The sequence below is a fragment of the Homalodisca vitripennis genome, chromosome X (genome assembly GCF_021130785.1).
Source record: "Homalodisca vitripennis isolate AUS2020 chromosome X, UT_GWSS_2.1, whole genome shotgun sequence".
NCBI lineage: Eukaryota > Metazoa > Arthropoda > Insecta > Hemiptera > Cicadellidae > Homalodisca > Homalodisca vitripennis.
The window spans coordinates 43,811,206-43,831,855 of NC_060215.1; the positions used below are offsets into that span (position 1 = coordinate 43,811,206).

The 20,650-nt window shown below is 34.3% G+C and overlaps 1 protein-coding gene across 6 annotated transcripts in view; it reads left to right on the forward strand.

Annotated features, from left to right (window-relative positions):
• The window catches only part of LOC124368975 (tyrosine-protein kinase Fer), a 109,703-nt gene that overhangs the window by 42,877 nt on the left and 46,176 nt on the right, over window positions 1-20,650 (forward strand). For 4 of the 6 annotated variants that reach the window (XM_046826557.1, XM_046826560.1, XM_046826562.1 and 1 more), the window contains exons 2-5: window positions 6,201-6,297; window positions 9,732-9,794; window positions 15,606-15,801; window positions 17,442-17,579. In XM_046826557.1, the coding sequence (XP_046682513.1) occupies window positions 6,201-6,297; window positions 9,732-9,794; window positions 15,606-15,801; window positions 17,442-17,579 (494 nt within the window). The remainder of the gene's footprint in view (window positions 1-6,200; window positions 6,298-9,731; window positions 9,795-15,605; window positions 15,802-17,441; window positions 17,580-20,650) is intronic. The other 2 variants (XM_046826558.1, XM_046826561.1) reach the window with 1 other exon arrangement.

Here is a 20,650-nt window from a genome sequence, read left to right on the forward strand (position 1 = left end):
ACATACATAGTACATTTTGTTACCGTTTTACGCCAGTAAATGAACATTATGTAAAAGGTGTCTCAAGTATCGTACGTCTGACAGAATATTCAGATTAAAATAACCGTTTATGACATTTTTGTAACTACCAAATACATCAATATAGAACGTGTTTTATCATAAGTTCCTCTGTCTTGCACGCTCCTGTAAGATTTATAAAGGTCGTTTATAAAAAATACACATAAACATGAATTACTCGTAATGGTGTTATAATCGTATATTTCAGAACTAGTTACATAAATATTTATAAGAAAGAAATATTTATAATGCGTGAAATGTGCATTACACGTCAGGCACAAAAATGTAAATTATCTTGGTTACTATAAAATGTTGTGTAATACAAAGAATGTTATGCTATGAGTCGTGACATGTCCTATCGTACTCTTGACGCAACCACCTTCCTGTCTCTCACAGGTTACTCACAAGCGGAATGTGATAGAAACATTTATCTGCTGAGCACTGCAGAACAAGGTGGGGGTAATCGTGCACCTTGGAAGAGTCAGAAGTCAGAGGCCACATTAAACAGTTAGCAGCCGTTAACTGCAGTCACCGTTACCGCAAGTGGCACCAGGCACTACGTAATATAACTGCCGCTGTTTCCCCGACAGCAAACTTGGGTGGCTTTTTCACTCAGACTTTTCATACTATACAAACGAGCAGCAGGAAGAGTAGGCCGTTCCTTAAGGTATGTGATATTGGTCATTCCAAGGCTTTATTTGTTTAACACCACAAAACAAGGTGGAGATAGTTCTGCTCCTCGTAGGATCCAGAAGCCAGAGGTCACTTTAAATTGTTAGCAGCTGTTAACAACAGTCGCCGTTACCGCAAGTGGCACCAGGCACTACGTAATATAACTACCGTTGTTTCCCCGACAACAAACTTGGGTGGCTTTTTCACTGGGTCTTTCCATACTGCAGCACGTGTAGCGTGGAAGAGAAGGCGTCCCTTAAAATCTGCGGCATTGACCATTTCAAGGCTTTATCTGTTAAACATCACAAAACTAGGTGGAGTGATATAAGATTCGAAATATGTTTCTTCTGTCCCATCTCTTCACTGGCCTCACTCTGAAAACATTATTAATAAAATACGACGTAAGTAGATAGATGACAATCAGTGAATAAATCACACAAATTGATTTTAACCTACTTTGTATTTTATATGTTGTTTAGTAACCCACCTGGGGAAGAGATCAGCTTGAAAATCTTGAAACGTAGTTTTATTGTTTTTCACTTATTAATAATAAATGTCCGAAAACATTCCGTGAACTTCACAAACCCTCCATCGTGAAAAACCAAGTTCCAAATAAATTAGCTAGTAAAATCACGTAGGTGCTACACTGTCACGGCATGATAGTAAATATGAACAAGTCTTTTGCGTGTTTCTAAATACATTTATTAAAGTGTTGGTTCACCTCTTCCAAACTTGCTGTTTCTAATATTCGTATAGACATGGACGATCTATATCTGTAATCTATATATGATATCTTATTATCTATTTCTTAAATACAATGCGGTGAGCTAGGCCATCCAAAGTTAAACTCTGGGTATATATAGTTCACTGCTTATGAGGTGATTAAAGGAACCGATTGAGGAATCCTATATTAGGTAAAATTTGTAAAAATTAGTAAGAATTCGTTGGAAGACCGCAGAACGACCGTGTCCTTGGAAGCGGCCCACCTGCCCGCCCATCGGTGGTGTTTTGGGAGTCACTTCGCAGGTCCCAAGGTCGTGTCAGACAGAGCTTAGGCAGAGCTTCGCGTGGGGAGATGAACGAGACCTTCATCGACACAAGCTTCAGTTTCATATGCACTCGTAATTACTGGGTTACTTCAACATATTTAATTATACAGTACAAAAAAACGGCCGGTTTAAATTAGTAACCAATTGCAGCTTGGCAGCGATGACTTGCACTGTAATTGGCTACTTGACGGCACGCGAGGTGAGAGAATGAAGGATGCGTGGGGGCCAGTCAACCATTGACGTCCTTGTAGACTGCAAGAAAACTCGCAGGTAAAATAACCCTCCATCAGTTTGATACTGCCTCCAATCAATACTTATAAAGTACCGGTAGCCTAACTGTGTGAGCACTCTTAAACGAGACAGAGGCCATTTAATTGTGATCACTCAGAATTCACTAAAAGGATCTCTACCAAAGGGGATCATTCTGAAGAAATTGAGCATCACTGCCCAGCGAGTACTTTCTGTACACATAACGACTCGCCTCTACATCGTGCCCGTTATATTTTCGTTCGTGTTTACAAACCTTGGAACGGCGGGAACGAAACATACATATTGATTTGTCTGCACTGTACAAGATCTACGCCTCTTCTGTACAAGACGAAGTACAAGTCGACGATTTGTGGTTTTGTGTACGAAGCAAAAGAATGGACTAATTTAAACAAAATGAAACGTCAGTACGCAATTAGCCACTGTTGTTAGCGCCTGCCTGAGTGTGCTAATACAGACACCACGTAACTCTGCCCAGGCGGAACCTCGCCTTCGCTAAGGTTACAGTTAATGTTGATGTCAATGTCAAAACCTGGAAGAGATTATTTCCAAGCAATCTAATCAAACGCCCTTGTGGGACACCGAGATTACAGTTGCATAACCTTCGCGATCGCACTATCTGAGGACCGATTACCGGGATTGGCGATGATGCCAATGCACGATTGGCTAAATCTTCTTCCGTAGATTCACGTCATTGCCCTATCACCGATTGCAAAATCTGAACTGTGTGAAAGGAACTCGTTCACCTATAAAGAGTCAGCTAATACATATTCGGCGGAGTGTGCTAGGTAAATGGGAGGGGTATTTTGTGGATTTTTCATTCAATACAAAAGTGTTTGTCAATAAAGTTATTAACACACACATGTAGTTTAAAAAACTAAATGTGTATTATTGACCTAAGCCAAATGTGGTTACCATCCATTAATTACTAACGCAACTGATTTCAAACTAATATATACAAGGCTTTTCGTGGTATTACACCAAATTTCAGCAGGTGATTGATTCCTTTCTTCAAAACAAGTAAAACAGTTCCTCGATTCTGTCTGTATGCGTAATGTACTTTCAGTTTGATGACTCAGGCTTTAGTTACAACGTTGTCACAGTTCATACTTATTTTTATTTATTAATAATGCCTGACTTTGATCTCAAATATGAAGAAAACAGAATAGTTTACTGGTTTCAAAATGGTGACTGTTTAAAAACGTTTATATCAAATTGCATGAAAACCAGAGTAGCAACAATAAACTTACAGAACACAAAACTTAGACTATAAAACGACAAAAATGTCGTACCATTGCTTTTATTTAAATAGTTGAACAGAAAAGGCAGTTTTACTCATTCTCGTGTCTTCTACAAGTAACTTCAAAGTGTCATAGGCTTTATATTTATTTTAACTTTAAAAAATAATTAACCTAATAAAATTATCCTAATATTAAAAATCGGTGTACATAATATTAATACTGAAGCAGGCGGCGACTTGTATCCTTATACTCGTAAGCGTGTTCAAAATTATTTCACGTGGCTTATTATGCGATTCGCCTATTAACCATGCATTACTAGCGGTGTAAAAATATAGTTGGTTATATTTTTAAGTAACCATAAATGTACAACTAAATAGTGTTGTTACTGTTACCGTGTAATTCAAATCCATACACTAGTACTGTAATTGTTGGCATGTAGCTCTTCGGATTAGAGAAGTCTCTGAAGGTTCCAATGACTGATGGCAAATTCATTCCATTTTTCTTCTGTAAATTGGATCATAAGTTGTAGTTTTGGATTGGTTACATTTGGATTGCCTACAAGTTATCATAATACTAATTTGAAAAAAATTATTTCTTATGTTTTATTTATGTTTTTTTTTATTTTTAATTGTTTTACTGTACCGTCATTTTTATTATTGAAGTTGTGTATTACTGTGTAGTTGGGGTATTTATTTATTTATATTGGTTTAATACAGTTTTTTTTTTGGGGGGGGGGGGTTGGTATGTCGTACACATAAGTACTATTCTTTTATAAGTGTTTACGTGTATGGTAAATTAGATGAATACAAGGCGAGATCTAGGCCTATTGTACAGTAGACTACCATAATTTGAGAGAGGTCGAGGTCGAGTTACTACTAGGGTCACTCTCCCTTCCCTAATTTCTCGTAGGGCACACCAGTTTCTGGGGACAAAAACTGTACGGTACAGTAGTAGTGCAGCGCGGGCTGGAACCGACTGTCCGACCGACCCGGCCTTGACTCAGTGACAGGTGAAATTCCAACTATGTGGCACATGCTTCCTCACTGATGGCCTACTCCTAGGCTCGGCCCTACAAGGGTTTTATCGAATCACGGAGGGCACGGCTCTACCAACAGTTTTACAATACGCGGTCCTTTTGAATTTCCGAGAAATCATGCATTGAAAACTATTGCTCGATAATTGGTTACTTATTGCACTTTTCTGTTTTTGCCGAAGTAAACTAGCAAAATTCGTCGCCAATCATAGATCTACAATATTTTAATATGGGGAAATGCTATCCAGAGCGATTCGTTAAAATTAAATATTTGCCAAAACCTTAAATAGGTACTCAGAATTATTGTGTTTTTCCAGCAATTCAGCTTTATTTTGGCGCTTTTTCACAAACATTTAGGAATATTACTGGAAACTTATTCACAAAAATAACTTCGCTTAAAGGTATGACTAACTTTTCCAGTACTATTATAACAGTTAGTGTTCTTTGTTACCTCCATTGTTTTGTACTGCGTGATGACGGACAAGTATTATTTGAGTGTGATCCTAATGTGTATGGTACAAAATTTTAGCCCTGAACTCTAAATATTGATGTGTACTATACATGCTAATCACGTATATGTAATAAAGATTGATTTATTACTATGTATGCAATATACCGACCGTCAAAACTGGCTTATCCTAACGTATTGGAACCTATCACATTCGCACACTACTACTCACAAAAGTGTAACTTACAACCTTATTTAAAATGGGATGCATACATAGGTTGTTAGCTTTAAAAAATATACCCTGTAGATTTTTCAGACAAAGGTATTTCTATGTTAGAGTACTTTACTGCTGATATAAATAAATGGTGGCTTTACTACTTGAACTGGTTGGAAGTTTTAGAAACTCTCAGTGAATCTTATCAAACGTAATGTGTCTCCATAAATTTGAAACTAAACACTGTCTGAACGTGTCTCATATCCAGTAGGTACAGTAGGAGACATGTAGTTGTGCGCAAGACCGAAGCGGGCCAAAGTTGTACAGTCATGCGTAAAAACATCGGTCTGTGTATAATTACCAGCGAGCGGGGGAGATAAGCGGTAACAGTCCTAGTCTATGTTTGCAGAAATGCACGTAGTTCTCCCCCGCACTACCCTCACTGGTCAAGGTCGCGGGCACAGCTACACGCTTGTATTCATTTTGATTTTAGCCTCCTAAGATCAACTCTAAACTTCATTTTAAGCCCTGAAAAACACAGCCAACATATTTGAGTTATTTGTGTTGCTGTTGATTATACAGAAAATAATAAACTTTCACTTCAAGATTTAAATGTATTCATAAATCATGCATCTGAATATATAATGGTTTTTGTTTAATTTCAAAAGCGTGTGGATGCATATAAATATATATTTAAAGTAAAACATATCAATGATTATGTTATTATCAAACATATAATTAAATGATAAGAGTGTGAAGTTTAACATTATTCTTTTTAAGACTCAGTTGTTTCACTACAGACAGCTTTTTGTTTAATAATTGTAGATACACATTTGCTCACCCAGTAAAAAGTCTGTATAGAGGAGTTTTTATCATCCTCGAACTTAAAAATTGCTTTAAATTTCTTGGACTTAGAATTAATTAGGATATTTTATTACGTTGTTATGTTACAAGTGCATGATAACACAAATGGCGTGGGTTATGATCCATTTTATTATTATTTTAATTGCCTTTAACATTAATTTTGCCAACTGTGGCCACCACATTAAACTTGTTAGTAAATAAAGCTTTTGACTTTATTTATTTTACATCAATGCAACACAAGTTTCTATTTGCATGTATAGGTACTGTACTTGTTTAAATACTACTTTATATTATTAAAATTGTTATGCAATGTAAATTAATGGTAATAAAACTATTAATCCTGATGTATTTTCAGATCACTGAAGAAGTTACAAGAAAAAAGGCAGAGTATCAGAAACAGCTGGAAAACTACAGACAGATGAGATCTCGCTTTGAGGATCATTATTTTAAATGTGAGATAATTACAATTTATTCTTATAAAATAATATAAGATATTAATATCTTATAAGATTATTTATAAGAAATTACTTTATTACTTAGGGTTTTAATGTATCTTCAACGTTTACCTTGAATATGCTTCATTATATTATTATTAATGAGTACATTCCTTGATGTAGATCACTACAATTACAATAATTGACAATTATATTACTCTATAGAAATGTAAAATTGTCTGCCTCTGTGGAATGGATTATTAGAATTTTACCTGATCTCAAAATGCACTCACTTAGTGGTAAAGTATATCTGATAATGATATGTACATCTGGAAGACATATCACCTCTCAAAAGTCTGTACATCATTTAACTAAACTTTAGCTTTTACAGTAACAACACCGTTCTGGTCCCACAGGTTTATTAGATCACCAATTTTAACTGCTTCGAATTTGCTTTATTTTCTAACACTATTTGTTTGCCTTACTTATTTTTATGTTTTAATACTTGATTAAATTGCTTTAAATGTTAGACTATAGAAGATTTGAACTTCAGAATAATGCAGTCTCCAATATTGTATAGCAATCACTATAACATCACCATAATAACAATCAATGGCTGCTGTTCCGCTTTAGGTAAATGGGAAATAGTTTGAGAGGAAGGGTGGGATTATTTAGTCAGAGAGCCCTGACTGATCGGACAGTGTCCACATCATCAGTCATGCTTGCAAAAACACTTCTCCGCCAAGAATCCAGGAGTTAGTTTCTGATCCCATGATGCCTTTTAAAACAAGTAGGACTGGTCAAATTGCTTCCTTACTAGAGTAAGAGCTTTCAGTAACAAAGTCAGGTTATGGAAAGCTTGTAATTTTAGTGACTCATCCTCCTGTTGAAGACTCGAACCCATATGGTATCTACTCCCAATAATTAAGTCCGGTTATGGAAAGCTTCTAGTTTTAGTGACTCATCCTCCTGTTGAAGACCCGAACCCATATGGTATCTACTCCCAATAATTAAGTCCGGTTATGGAAAGCTTCTAGTTTTAGTGACTCATCCTCCTGTTGAAGACCCGAACCCATATGGTATCTACTCCCAATAATTAAGTCCGGTTATGGAAAGCTTCTAGTTTTAGCGGCTCATCCTTCTGTTGTAGTCCTAAACCCATGGTATCTATTGCAAATAATAAAATCAGGTTATGGAAAGGTTTTGAGAAGTTTCCAGGTTTAGCGAGTCATCCTCCTGTTGTCCCGAACCACATGGTATCTACTCTCAATAATAAAATCAGGTTGTGATTAAGGTTTTGAGAAACTTCCAGTTTTAGCGAGTCATCCTCCTGTTGTCCCGAACCACATGGTATCTACTCTCAGTAATAAAAACAGGTTATAATCAAGGTTTTGAGAAGCTTCCAGTTTTAGCGAGTCATCCTCCTGTTGTCCCATACCCATATGGTATCTACTCCCAATAATAAAATCAGGTTATGGAAAGGTTTTGAGAAGTTTCCAGGTTTAGCGAGTCATCCTCCTGTTGTCCCGAACCACATGGGTATCTACTCTCAATAATAAAATCAGGGTTGTTAAGGTTTTGAGAAACTTCCAGTTTTAGCGAGTCATCCTCCTGTTGTCCCGAACCACATGGTATCTACTCTCAATAATAAAATCAGGTTATGGATTAAGGTTTTGAGAAGCTTCCAATTTTAGAAAGTCATCTTTCTGTTGAAGTCCCGAGCCCAAATGATATTTACTCTCAACGATAAAATCCAGTTATGGAACGCTTATAATTTTAGTGAGTCGTCCTCCAGTTGAAGTCCCAAGCCTGTATAGTATCTACTCTCAATAATAATGTCAGGTTATGGAAAGCTTCCATTTTTAGTGAGCCCACATGGGATCTACACTCAATAATAATGCAATCTTACTGAGTATGCTTCATTATTGTAGATGAATTGGGGAGGAACCTAGGGTGAGAATGTATGTTGATGATTCTCATTAGATACAAAGCTATCGAACACTGTGTAATACAACTGTATCTAGTTTTTGTCACCTAGACAGGTAAATCCAGCCTGGATCCCACCATTTTACACTATATGATACATTTTTGATACACAGCATTACAGTGTATAATGATAGTGATATACTCCACTACTTTAACTCTGGTAGTGAATGTGTTAATGTTTTCTCATTAACCTATATTGCACCTAATTGAACAATAAACGCAAAACTACTGTTCTATCAGTTGCGTTACAACACACATTTTCTTATCTTACAGACACAGCAAGTGGTAAATTTAAATTTATAGCACGTGTATATCATAGTCGGTAACCCATAAATTTGCAGAACAGAAACTTAGTGTTTGTTATGGGAGTAAAAGTAAACAGAATGTCATACTTTATAGATTTCAATAATGCCTTCACACATATAGCCAAACTGTTAAGATGCCAAATGTCAATCTCCTCACCTAATCTCCTTCTGACCTTCTTTTCCTTGTAGTAACCATGTCCTAATTACAATAATTGCCTATATTTCTAAAAATTATTAAGGAAAATAACAGAAATCTTGATTCCCTAATTTTATTAAAGGTGACTTTTTTTACATCAATAAAGATATTTCAAATAATAACTGGCTTACATTTTCTTCTAATGTTAAGTATTGTTAGTCATTAACAGTTGATTGCATTGTTCTATTACAAACAGTTAAGGGATTTATACCAAGGGCTGGCCTGAGAACGGGTTTGGACCATATGGTGGCTTATACATAGCAGCTTTGCCAGATATCCTTTTTGTCATCCTCGACACAGCTTTGGGCAAGTCTGAGTTTTAATGGTAATACTCTATCTCATCAGCTTGAAGATGGCATTAGACATATACAGACTTCAGTGATACCCCACAATCCTTTTGACCAGACTCAATGTAGTTTACAAATTTACAGGATTGCCCAGAAATACTTATGCGTTACCAGCCCCATAGGGGCATTATAAGGGCATGCTTCCTCTTTACATTCTTGCTAGCATCTATACAATATTGGATGTATCAGCGTTACCAGTAATCTATGTTTGGACTGTCTGTAGATGACACTGGGCTTCACCTAACCTCTCACTGACTATATACTAATGTAGAGTATAGAATTTGCAAGAATCAAAATGTAATAAATTTTGAATAGGCTTTAGGCCATGAGGTTAAAGATCAGTAGTGTTTCTGTAAATGCTGGTATTAAAGTAAAGCTAGGAATTTCTGTTAAGGTTTACTTACAATAATACAAAACAAAATCTTAATCGACTATAATAATGTGATATATTGACAAAATGGTATGATATGTCTCCACAATTAAAGTTGTATGTAAACTTAAAACTGTAAGGTTGAACTTGCAATTTGTTTATTTGGCAAGTTGTTACGATTAAACTGTAATTTACGAGAATCGTGAATTCTCTCAAGTCCGTAAATAATACTTGTCAGTTTTATGCAGCTGCCAATGGCGATGAAGAAGATGAACTGCCTCACAGTAGAGTGGCTTTTTGTGGGATATATTGTAAGTCTGTGGTAACTTATCTTCAGTACGTGAGCTTAAAAGAACTCAGAAAAGAGTTTCTGCAGCATGTTATTTAACTCTGTTGTATTACAGCATGTAAACACTACAGGAAGTAGTTAAATTTTTGGTTGCTGTGTATGTAAACAGAAATGAGCTAATTTATAATTTATTATAAATCTACTTAGGGGCTAAAACTGCATCATAATTTTATGAAACATGTTATTCTTATTATTGTATGTATACAATGTGCTCAACGTCTAATAGAGATTTAATGTACAAACTGTGTTAAAAACTTCAACGTGTATTGGCAGTTATTTGTATCACATCTTCACAGCTTTCTTGTCCAGATGTATGAAGATCTCTCTTGATTAGGTTCTCTCTTGATTTAAAGGAAAGAGTTGACATTCAAACAATTATATAACAGTACATATCAGTAAATTGGATGTATTGATCATAACAAGTACAATACCAAACACAGTTAAAAAAACTGTTGCAATTTCTCGTATTAAATTAAATTTTTTATGAGATATTAAGGTATGCATATAGATTAGTTGTAAATTTTCTAGTAAAAAGAGATAGATAGTTGATAAACAAAACACAATATAAGGATATATATATACAAAGTCCTGCACTGGTATAATATTTTCTAAACGATAACAGATATATGAACAAGGTTTGGTACATCAACACTACACCTAAAAATCTACTTTTTGAAGGAACTATCAGTTTTCTGTAATATCATGGGGACGTCCCGCAAGGAGTCAGAAAGAAATCTTAAATAGGAGCATAGGTCAATATGCACATCATTTTAAAGGGCTTATCTAGCAGAGTTTAATGCCGCAAACCGCACTCAAAAAGATTGATCCAGTACAAAATGGCGACTGTTCAAAGTTTTTACTTGGTTACATTTCATTAGTAGCCATAACCCCGGTAAAGCAAAACTGCAACCAAACGAATACTGCAGATAAATACTACATTGTGATTGTCAGTTGTACAGAAGTGAATTATGACGTAGGTTATCCTCAAGGGTTACAAATTTGGTCCTAATATATTGGTAACGGTGTGTTTAAATGGGCTCTTACGTCAATGCCGTAGTGTGGGGGTGCTCCGTCCTGTTGAAACCAGATATTCTGGTAATGTTCTCCAAACATGTTTCGAAGTGCTGGTGTAATTTCATTTTCTAGCAAACGTTGGTATGATATTGCACTTAAATTTCCTTCAATAAAGAAAGGACCTACCAACTGGGTAGGGTACCTATCCACACCAAGCCAGACATTCACCTTTAGTGGATACTGCGTATGTGCCTCCCGCATCCAGTGAGGATTTTCGCTACTCCAGTAACGGCAATTGTGCCTGTTTACGCTTCCATTCAGCATAAATGAACACTCGTCTGAAAACACAATATTGTTTGCATCAATTTCGTTGCAATCTATTTTGGCCATCATAGTTTCACAAAATTCTATACGTCGATCAAAATCATCTTCGTTGAGTTCGTGCACCAAATCAACTTTATAAGGCTTAAAATTAGACCCTTCAGAATCTTTTTAACAGACGTAACAGAGATGTCATGAGTTTGTGTAGGGACTCTTGCGGATTCTCAATAAATGACTGCAATACATCTAAAGAGTTGCCTTCAGTTGTCGTAGTAGCGGGCCTTCCTGTCCTATGACGATCGGAAACACTTCTTGTTTCCATAAAGCGTTGAACAGTTCTCCCTACAGTTTTTCTAGAAATTGGCTGCCTCTCGTGAAAGTAGTCATGAAATAAATGGCATGCTTCCTCGTGTGATCGTCTGTTGTTTCCCCAACCAACCATCATAAGAAGTGTTATACGTTCACGTTCGTCAAGCGACATAGTGTAGTTGAAGAACTACAAGCAATACGACAAACTCTTTTGTACTAAAGTGCACTGATAGAAAGGTTGGACAGCACTACTAAAACAAGAAAACTAGAATAGCCTACTATGAATAGACTGGCTAATTGGAAAGTCCAAACTGTGACCCATAGATAAGAGCTTTCTAATTGTTACTGTTATCAGGTTTTCCCCGTTATCAATATATTAGGACCAAATTTGTACCCCTTGAGGATAACCTACGTCGTAATTCACTTCTGTACAACTGACAATCAAATTGTAGTATTTATCTGCAGTATTCGTTTGGTTGCAGTTTTGCTTTACCGGGGTTATGGCTACTAATGAAATGTAACCAAGTAAAAACTTTGAACAGCCGCCATTTTGTACTGGATCAATCTTTTTGAGTGCGGTTTGCGGCATTAAACTCTGCTAGATAAGCCCTTTAAAATGATGTGCATATTGACCTATGCTCCTATTTAAGATTTCCTTCTGACTCCTTGCGGGACGTCCCCATGATATTACAGAAAACTTATAGTTCCTTCAAAAAGTAGATTTTTAGGTGTAGTATTGATGTACCAAATCTTGTTCATTTATCTGTTATCGTTTAGAAAATATTATACCAGTGCAGGACTTTATGTACACCCTGTATATATATATATATATATATATATATATATATTTTCAATGGGTTTTTCTTATCTTGAATCAATAAACAATTAAAAAACATTTTTATGGAAAGTTTGTAAATAGCTTTTATATTCTCAGTAAAAAAAATCTTCAAATGGTTAATCTGTATAGGTACATTTATTCTTAATCATTTAATAAATTTTCTCATATTGTTCCCTTATTGAACTCGATTCCCTCTGGGCCATTTCCCCCCAGAGAAGTTCAAAAATCACTAATTACACAAAAGTATAATTTCAGATTCTCAATCTGCTATATTTAATTAATAATGTATTCATTATATAGTCATTAACTCAGTCAAGGGTTTTAAACACCCCTTGTACTGTTATATGGTTTAAAAAACCTTTACATCACACAAATTTTCATTTTTATTTATTTATTGTTTCACCCTGAAAAACAAAATGTGAAATTCACTTAATCGGTTGTGCTGGATTAAAAAATATTTATACATAATTGATTAACATGCTCACACTCAACATGCAATTCACTCATTTTACAGAACATCAGTCCAACCATGTACAAAATTGATTTGACAATTTAAAACCATTGATTGATTTTCGAACAATCAAGAGGAAACACAATAATCTCTATATACAATGTTCAAACAAACTGTGATTTTAGGATAGATGCATCATATTTGTTAACAATAAAACCTGAACTAGGAATAAAATAGCTAAATACATTGTGGCACAGCTCAAGTCTTACACAACACATAAATTTGGTAGTAATTTTAATTTGTAACCTTTTTCAAGAGGATCAAACCATAGATAAAGTATTGCAGATATAGACGGAAGAAGTATTGAAATATTGACAGGAGATTTAAAAAATGTGTTTGATTTGACAATTGGGTATCTGGGATGTATGGACCATTCCTTTATAGTGAGAGATTGTTATATTTAAATTTAAAACATTTAGTGGAACACATCCTGAAATCATTCCCCTTTCTCTGTACACATCTTAACCAGTATGGGAGTTCACGTGTTGTAGCATGGGAGTTATTGCTTTAAAATACTGGAGACCTTAGATTACTTTCTCTAGTAGGAAAAGTTATGACCTTTAAAAAGTATCAGGTTTTCATTATAAAAGAAGATTATAAATGCGTTTGAGCTTTAATCTGATTTGTTCATTTGTGGTACCATTTATTTTCTATACCACTGAATGTTTTTTCATTGTAGCATCATTCACCAACTGGCCCCATCCCTTCTCTGTGTTTGAAATTGATTTTTGTGTGATTAGTTCCATATTAAAGCTGTTACCGGTAATGCTTGGTTAAGCTTTACATTCATTCACAAACGTCGTTGTTGTTAATGCTTACACTACTGTGTAATTCATAAAGTCGGGACAAGATTTCAAAATACCAACAGTGTACCATTACAGATATTGGGGATCAATTGATAATTGATCTTCATCAGCCCAAGAGTTTTCTGAATTTAAAAAAATTGTAATTGTTTAATTTGAATAATGAACAGTGTTAGTATATCTAAATTATAAAATTGATAATTCATGTTACTGGGATTATGTCCTAAACATTGCAAAATGTTATGGCAATATCTTGAAAATTTGCCAAGGAAGTTCCTTTATGCTAAAAATATGTCATTTATTAACAATTGACAAACTCCCATCAAATTTTGAATCAACATCAATTTTAGCCCCAATAAATCTTGATCAAATAGTTTTGTCAAGTTGATTCAAGATTTGAGGAAAGTATCAAATGTGATCAGTTTCATTAAGGTTTGACCAAACCCTTACATCTTTTACTAAAATACAATTAAACTTTTACATGGGCTAGACACTTACTGCTTGATTGGGTATATTTAAAAATCCATAGACCCCCTCCCCCCACCATTGATATCTAAATTCCTCCATAGTAAAGTCCTATTGCTGTGGCTCTGAATGAAGAATAATATTTGCTAAATAATTTTTGTTGCTATAATCTGTAATCTAAATTACATTTTAATGTAAGTGTTAGAGTGATTTAACATTAATTAACAAAACACGCAGTCATTTTGAAAGCGTATTATTGTTTATTGTAGAAAGTAATTGATGTACTAAACAGAACAATTTATTTCATCATGAGAGCTGCTTGTTGCATTTTTATTTTTTATTATTATTGACAGTGTTTGTTAAGCTTTGTGACAATGTAACCAACGTTTTTCTGCAATAAATTGAAACAACTTAAACGCTCTATAAATTTATTTATATTTATGGTTAATGGTAATAACGCACAAGATGACATCATAAAAAATATAATCATGTTTCAAATGCATAAATGAAAAACTGGAAAGCCTCATACAATGATCTAATCTAATTAAATCTTGAATGCAATAAACATTTAACGTTATTTATTTTATGGGATCATATTTATTACATTGTTACTGATATTAATTTTAATATCAGATCAAACTCATCAACAGATCAAAGTGGATTAGTGGCAATTGACTTATTCAGATTTAGATTGATATATTGTGTACTGCATTATTTAACTTTAGGTATAGTAATATGAATTATTGCAAAGTGATAAATTGGTTGGACTTTAGTACATTTGGATCTTATAAAGTCATGTATCTGATTGTCTTAGCTGTTTATCTTAACCTGTTGATGGTCTGTTAATTTTTTAAACTCTTTTACTGCTACTAGTGAAATTCTGTCAAGTTTTGTGTACTATTTACTATTTTCATTCTCAATTCTGACAGTAAACCCCAGGCGAATTAAATACAAAATTTGTATTGATTCAAAACATTAACTACCTAGAACATAGCCAGGAAAAAATGTTGTGGGGGTTCAGACAACTGATATTTTCCCATAGTGGACAGAGAGTAAGGCCCCATTTGTTCCTTAAAAAGTTCTTGGCGTTTCTTTGTTGAGAATGATCTTTCAGCAGTACATGTTAGTAATACTGAATTATTTAAATAATAATAGTTTAATTCTAAAAATAGAAAATTTGGGGAAGGGTCCGGACCCCTGGGACCCCCCTACTCCTTGTTAACTACATATGAATACTCAACTGTGCCATGCTCAACTCATAAGCTATGTTCAGCTACATAAGGGGGTATTTGAGTGTAATATTCCACTTTTATTTGTGTTTGGATTTTGAATTGTATTTTGATTTGAGTTAGTTTTCAAGTGTCCGTTATTTTAGTTTACAAAATCACAAAATTGAATCAGTTAAATCTACATCATAATAAATATAATAGATGAGATAGATATTGAAGTTGTTAATTATAATCAGTGAACATTTATTTAACTAGTTAATTACAAATAAAAATCTATTTACAGCAGGCAGAGGGGGGAGGAAGCTGGACGATGTTCGAGACAAGTACCAGCGAGCTTGCCGCAAGCTACACCTTGTACACAACGAGTACGTCCTGCTACTGGTGGAAGCAGAGGAGAACGAGCAAAGTTTCCGTACGACCTTACTACCAGCTCTGCTACAACAGCATCAGGCTAGCCAAGAACTCTTTGTCAAATCTTGGTGAGTTTGAGGCCATAACCCAAAACAGGTTCTATTCTTCATCCAATCATATTTATACTTATCCATTTCCTTCAATAGTCTTCAACATTAAATGTCTTTGTGTCATTGACTTATATCATACTCATTTAAACATTTTCCCTTTTAACAGTGAGTGAAGAGTATGGCTTTTAAGATATTAGACGAGAGTTATCCATAAAGTATGTTTGATATGGTATAGTGATGGCTTGACTCCCCTGACACTTTGTGCATCGAGTTATGAAAATGTGGAGACTGTTTCTTATATTTGTAAATCAAATCACATAAATTTAAAGTTGTGTTCTGTGTATACTTTTTTTTTGGGGGGGGGGGACTACAAACCAATTGAAATACAGAGAGAGAATGAAAGGCATAGTATGGAAGTGACTCTTTTTAATGGATACACATATGTTTACAGTGAGGATTACCGTAATTGGCCTAGCGTTCTGGCTGATGAGCTGACTGAGAAAATCAACTACTTTATCAATTCTAGACCATTTACCTTATTATCTTCAAATTTCACGAAGTTTTTTGAATTAAATGTCAACTAAGAAGGTAGCCTACCTTAGCTTTCACAATTTTTCTGCAATATGAATGCCAATCTTGACAGAAGATCACAAAAACACCTCCCAACTTACACATTGTTTAGATTACTCATGGTATGTGACAAAGATGGTGGCCCACTTCTTGATCACTTGTAATTAGTTTTGGAACATGAGTTAGACACATCAAATCTGAGATAAAAGACAGTATGTAGAGACACACAATTTTTTTCCTTGGAACCAAAAATGTCTGCAGTTCACAAGTTGTAACCATGGTTAAAATATCAGCTGGGGTAAATTACTTCAGAGCAATATGGTGAACAGGTCCACTTATGAAATATTTTGAGACAGTCTTTATACTCTAATGTGTAACTTCAGTTTAATTTCCTACACATTAAGAAACCAACAGTGAGTATTTACTAAATTATAATAGTAAAAGCCTTGTATCTCACCAGGCTTAAGATAGAATAGTACCTGCAGTACATCTGCCAGGTTCACAGTCAGGGGACTCACTGTCCAAAGAAAAAATTGTATTTTTATCCGGTATATTACACTTTACAGATTTCACCAAGCAAATGTTTTAAAAATTACAATCATAATTATGAGCTTTTAGTAGTATTAATTTCAATACCTCTAGGAACAAAGATTTTGAAAAATATAGAGTTTGTCTTCCTAATTATTATGCTCTCTATAATTCTTAGATCTATATTGGTTAAGGTTTGAGTTATTTCAGGGGTGACATTTATTTTGATTACAATAAGGCACTCTAGATGATATTTTACCCAAATAGATTGAACAAAAAAAAACACAATGATAATTTTATCATTCAGTAAAATTCACATTAGGGCATCATTTACTTTTACGAGTTGTAACATAGAAAGCTTCATGGATATTTATTTCAATAAGGTCATTTTTTTACTTTTTCTCTTGTTTATATTATTACTGTAGATTTTTATTTTGTTGCTATTGAGAGTATAAAAAATTGATAATATTTTAATCTGAAATATTTTCAATCACAACAGGACCCAAATTATCTCATTTTGTAATTCTGAGCCTTGAAACAGTTGTATGTATATTTTTCAGGAGGAATATAATGCGGGAGATTGCAAGATTATGGAACTTTGCTTCGAAAGAGTTTGTTGACATAAACAACCGGGTGGAAGTGCATGTGGAAACTATAAAGCCTGCTGATGAGTACAAAGACTTTGCTGAGAAGCACAAGTAAGTTTAAACATCCAGAATAGGCTCTAGATATTAGTATAGATCATGTATTAATGGTGTTCGGTTATAAGAAAAATCTATTTTCATAAAAATGTCTTCATTGTGATGTCATATTACTCAAATACAGTAGAACCTCTCATATCCGACCATGAAGGGATCGAGTAATGGTCGGAATGGCCAAAAGGTTGGATATTGGCAAAACACGTCTTTTCCAGGTAGAAAAAAACTACATGTATGCAGTATACTACAATAAACGAACAACTTTATTGTATTTTTAAATACCAGCATTCGTATGTTGCTGAATACACTTCAAACATTTACAGTTTTCAAATTAAATGAAAACATGAATAAAATCTAATCGTATGTACCTTGTCCTTATTTAAAGAAATCAGAAATGGATTTTTGTTTCAATTTTGTCAGTCTTGAACTTGCAGAAGTGTCCCTCCATTTTTTTGCCCACAATACATTGATCAGGGTTGCATTTGGATTACATGTTGCTCGATGTATTTCAGCACAACATTGAAGGCATCTTTAGCAGCAGAATGACTCACTACGTTGTCACTTGTGGTTTCCTCTTTATCCGAGTCAATTTCTTCTTTCTCAGCCTCGTTCTGCACAATAGCAATGATTTGGTCATCGCTGAGATCTTCATTGGTTGTAACTTCCGAAAAATCACCTTCAACAAGCCACTCTTCTACATCTGTCAGCTGGAGATCGTGCTGAAACACTTGTAGATTTTGTAATGTTTCTGTTTTTTTCTGTCTCAGCATCTGCTTCTGTCAAAGTTTGCTCATGATCAGTATCGGGTTCTTCTTTTTTTAATGATGGCCAAATCTTTTTCCAAGCCTTCTGAAGGGTGGTTTGTTTAATTTCATCCCAAGCTGCAGCAACAATATAGATGGCATCTTTTATATTTAAACTTTTCATTGCCTCAAAAAGGTTACATCCTTCTTCTGTTTTTTCCACGAGAGAGTTGACTTATTTTCTTCTGTATCTTCTCTTTAGCCACTCAATGATGCCTTGAACTATAGGCTGTATTAAAGGTGTAACATGGGGCGGTAAACAGCCTGAACAGTCCTGAACAGCCTCAAGTCTGAACAGCCTCACCAACAGAGCTCGGTCGGTTGGATCACACAGATGGTCGGATATCGGGAGGAGTCAGATGTGGGAAGGTCAGATATGAGAGGTTCTACTGTATGATGAAATATAGTTATTTCAGTTGTGGTCATAAAAAATTAGTTCAACTTTATTGGATTTTGACATTTTACAAAATGAAAAAATTATGCATCATGTCCAATTGGTTTTTACACTAAATTAAATTATGTTATTCAATGCAATATTTTGGGAGCTGAATCCATGAAAAAAGAGGTTATCAAAAGGGTTAAAAATATGACATGTTACATTTTGTACAGGTAATATTTTGTAACTTAACATGCGTATAAAAACTGAGAAGCACTTACATAATAGTTATAATAGCCTCAGTTTATGATATAAATACTAAAATATGTAATTTTTAGCTTAATAGTCAGTATTTATTTTGTTGGCCTATATCTAAACCTTTTGATGCCATATTTTTTCCAGAGGGGGCACATCCTAAAACTTCCGTCCTTTCGCACAGACAACTCTGTAAACTTAAAAATGTACTTTTATGCTGCTTCTAAATTAGTTTGTAAATAATCCAGAAGTAATTAATAATTATTATTATATTCACAATATTTTGTAGCAATGGTAGAAATAAAGTTTATAACTTATTTATTATAAAGGTGAGAACAAATTAAAACAATATTTATGTAACTTTTTACATTTCCAGTTAAACTACATGCATTTTTTAAATTAAAAATGTTAATGTTGCCATAATCACACATTATGGCATATTACTTACTATTTTCAAATGTTTCACAATAACACAACCAACAGAAGTAATATTTGACATTCTTTCAAGTTAAGACAATCCACTACCTGTTTTTATAAATGAAGACAAAGACACGATTTTTTCTAAAAAAACCATTAAACTCTGCATGGAAACTTATAATAAATTGCTATTTGATAAAATAATGAAAAATATATTTTTAACTTAATACAATTTAACTTTTCTAGATTTTTTACTACAAATATATTGATTATGTAAAAAGAGATTTTTATGCTCTTTTATGTTCAATTGATATTGCACTTAAATTTGTTAATCTTTTTCATGTGCAGATTTTTAAGTAATTTTTAAGTAACTTCAGCTTGCTCTTCTCCAAAGTGTCAAAGATTGAAAGAGTAATGAATATTTAGAGTTTGTAGTGATGCTCTTAAATAATAATTTTTAAAAGTCGATTGAGGTTTAAAAATTTCTTAAATTCTTATCCATTTTAAAGCCATGTCATTTAAAACCTTCTATTTCTTTGGCAAGTTACTCTTTTTTAAAATCTAGATAACTGTAAGCCAATCTCTTTGCTCTGATTTTTTAAACCCTTTTAATCGATTTAATGTATCAGACAGCAGTGGTGTAGCCAAACAAAAAATGGAGCTCCCATATACTGGACACTCACTGGAGGAGGACCAAACCGTAGGAAGCAAGTCATTATGGCGTATATTACGAGTCAATTGGCGAAAAAGCATTTTGACAGTTTGGTCCTCCAGTGTGCGATAAACTTGCGACAATGACACATTTTGAATCAAGAGGTCAAAAAAAATAAGTAGTTGCCTGTTAAACCTTTAGCGTTACATGAAGAAGAATAATTTCATGTTGCAGAGAGCTTAACGGCAGCTTGTCAAAATGCCAGATTTTCTTCATCCTAGATGTATGATCTTTCCTAGTGATAGTAGTCGTATAGCACTAACTTTGCCTCTATCATTATCAAAGGCTTGTTCATGTATTTCAATTCATCAATAAATTCTTCTGACATTTTGAAAGGAACATGTGACACAAAATAAATGCACATACCATGCACACAAATAAAGTACAGTTAGATTAATTTGCCAATTGTATGCACATTTAAAAACCTTTCCTTCCGTTGTTGTGAGAGATAAAATTTTACTTAGGCATCCGACTGTGTTTCAAGTGGCTCACAACGTCCTGCGGACAG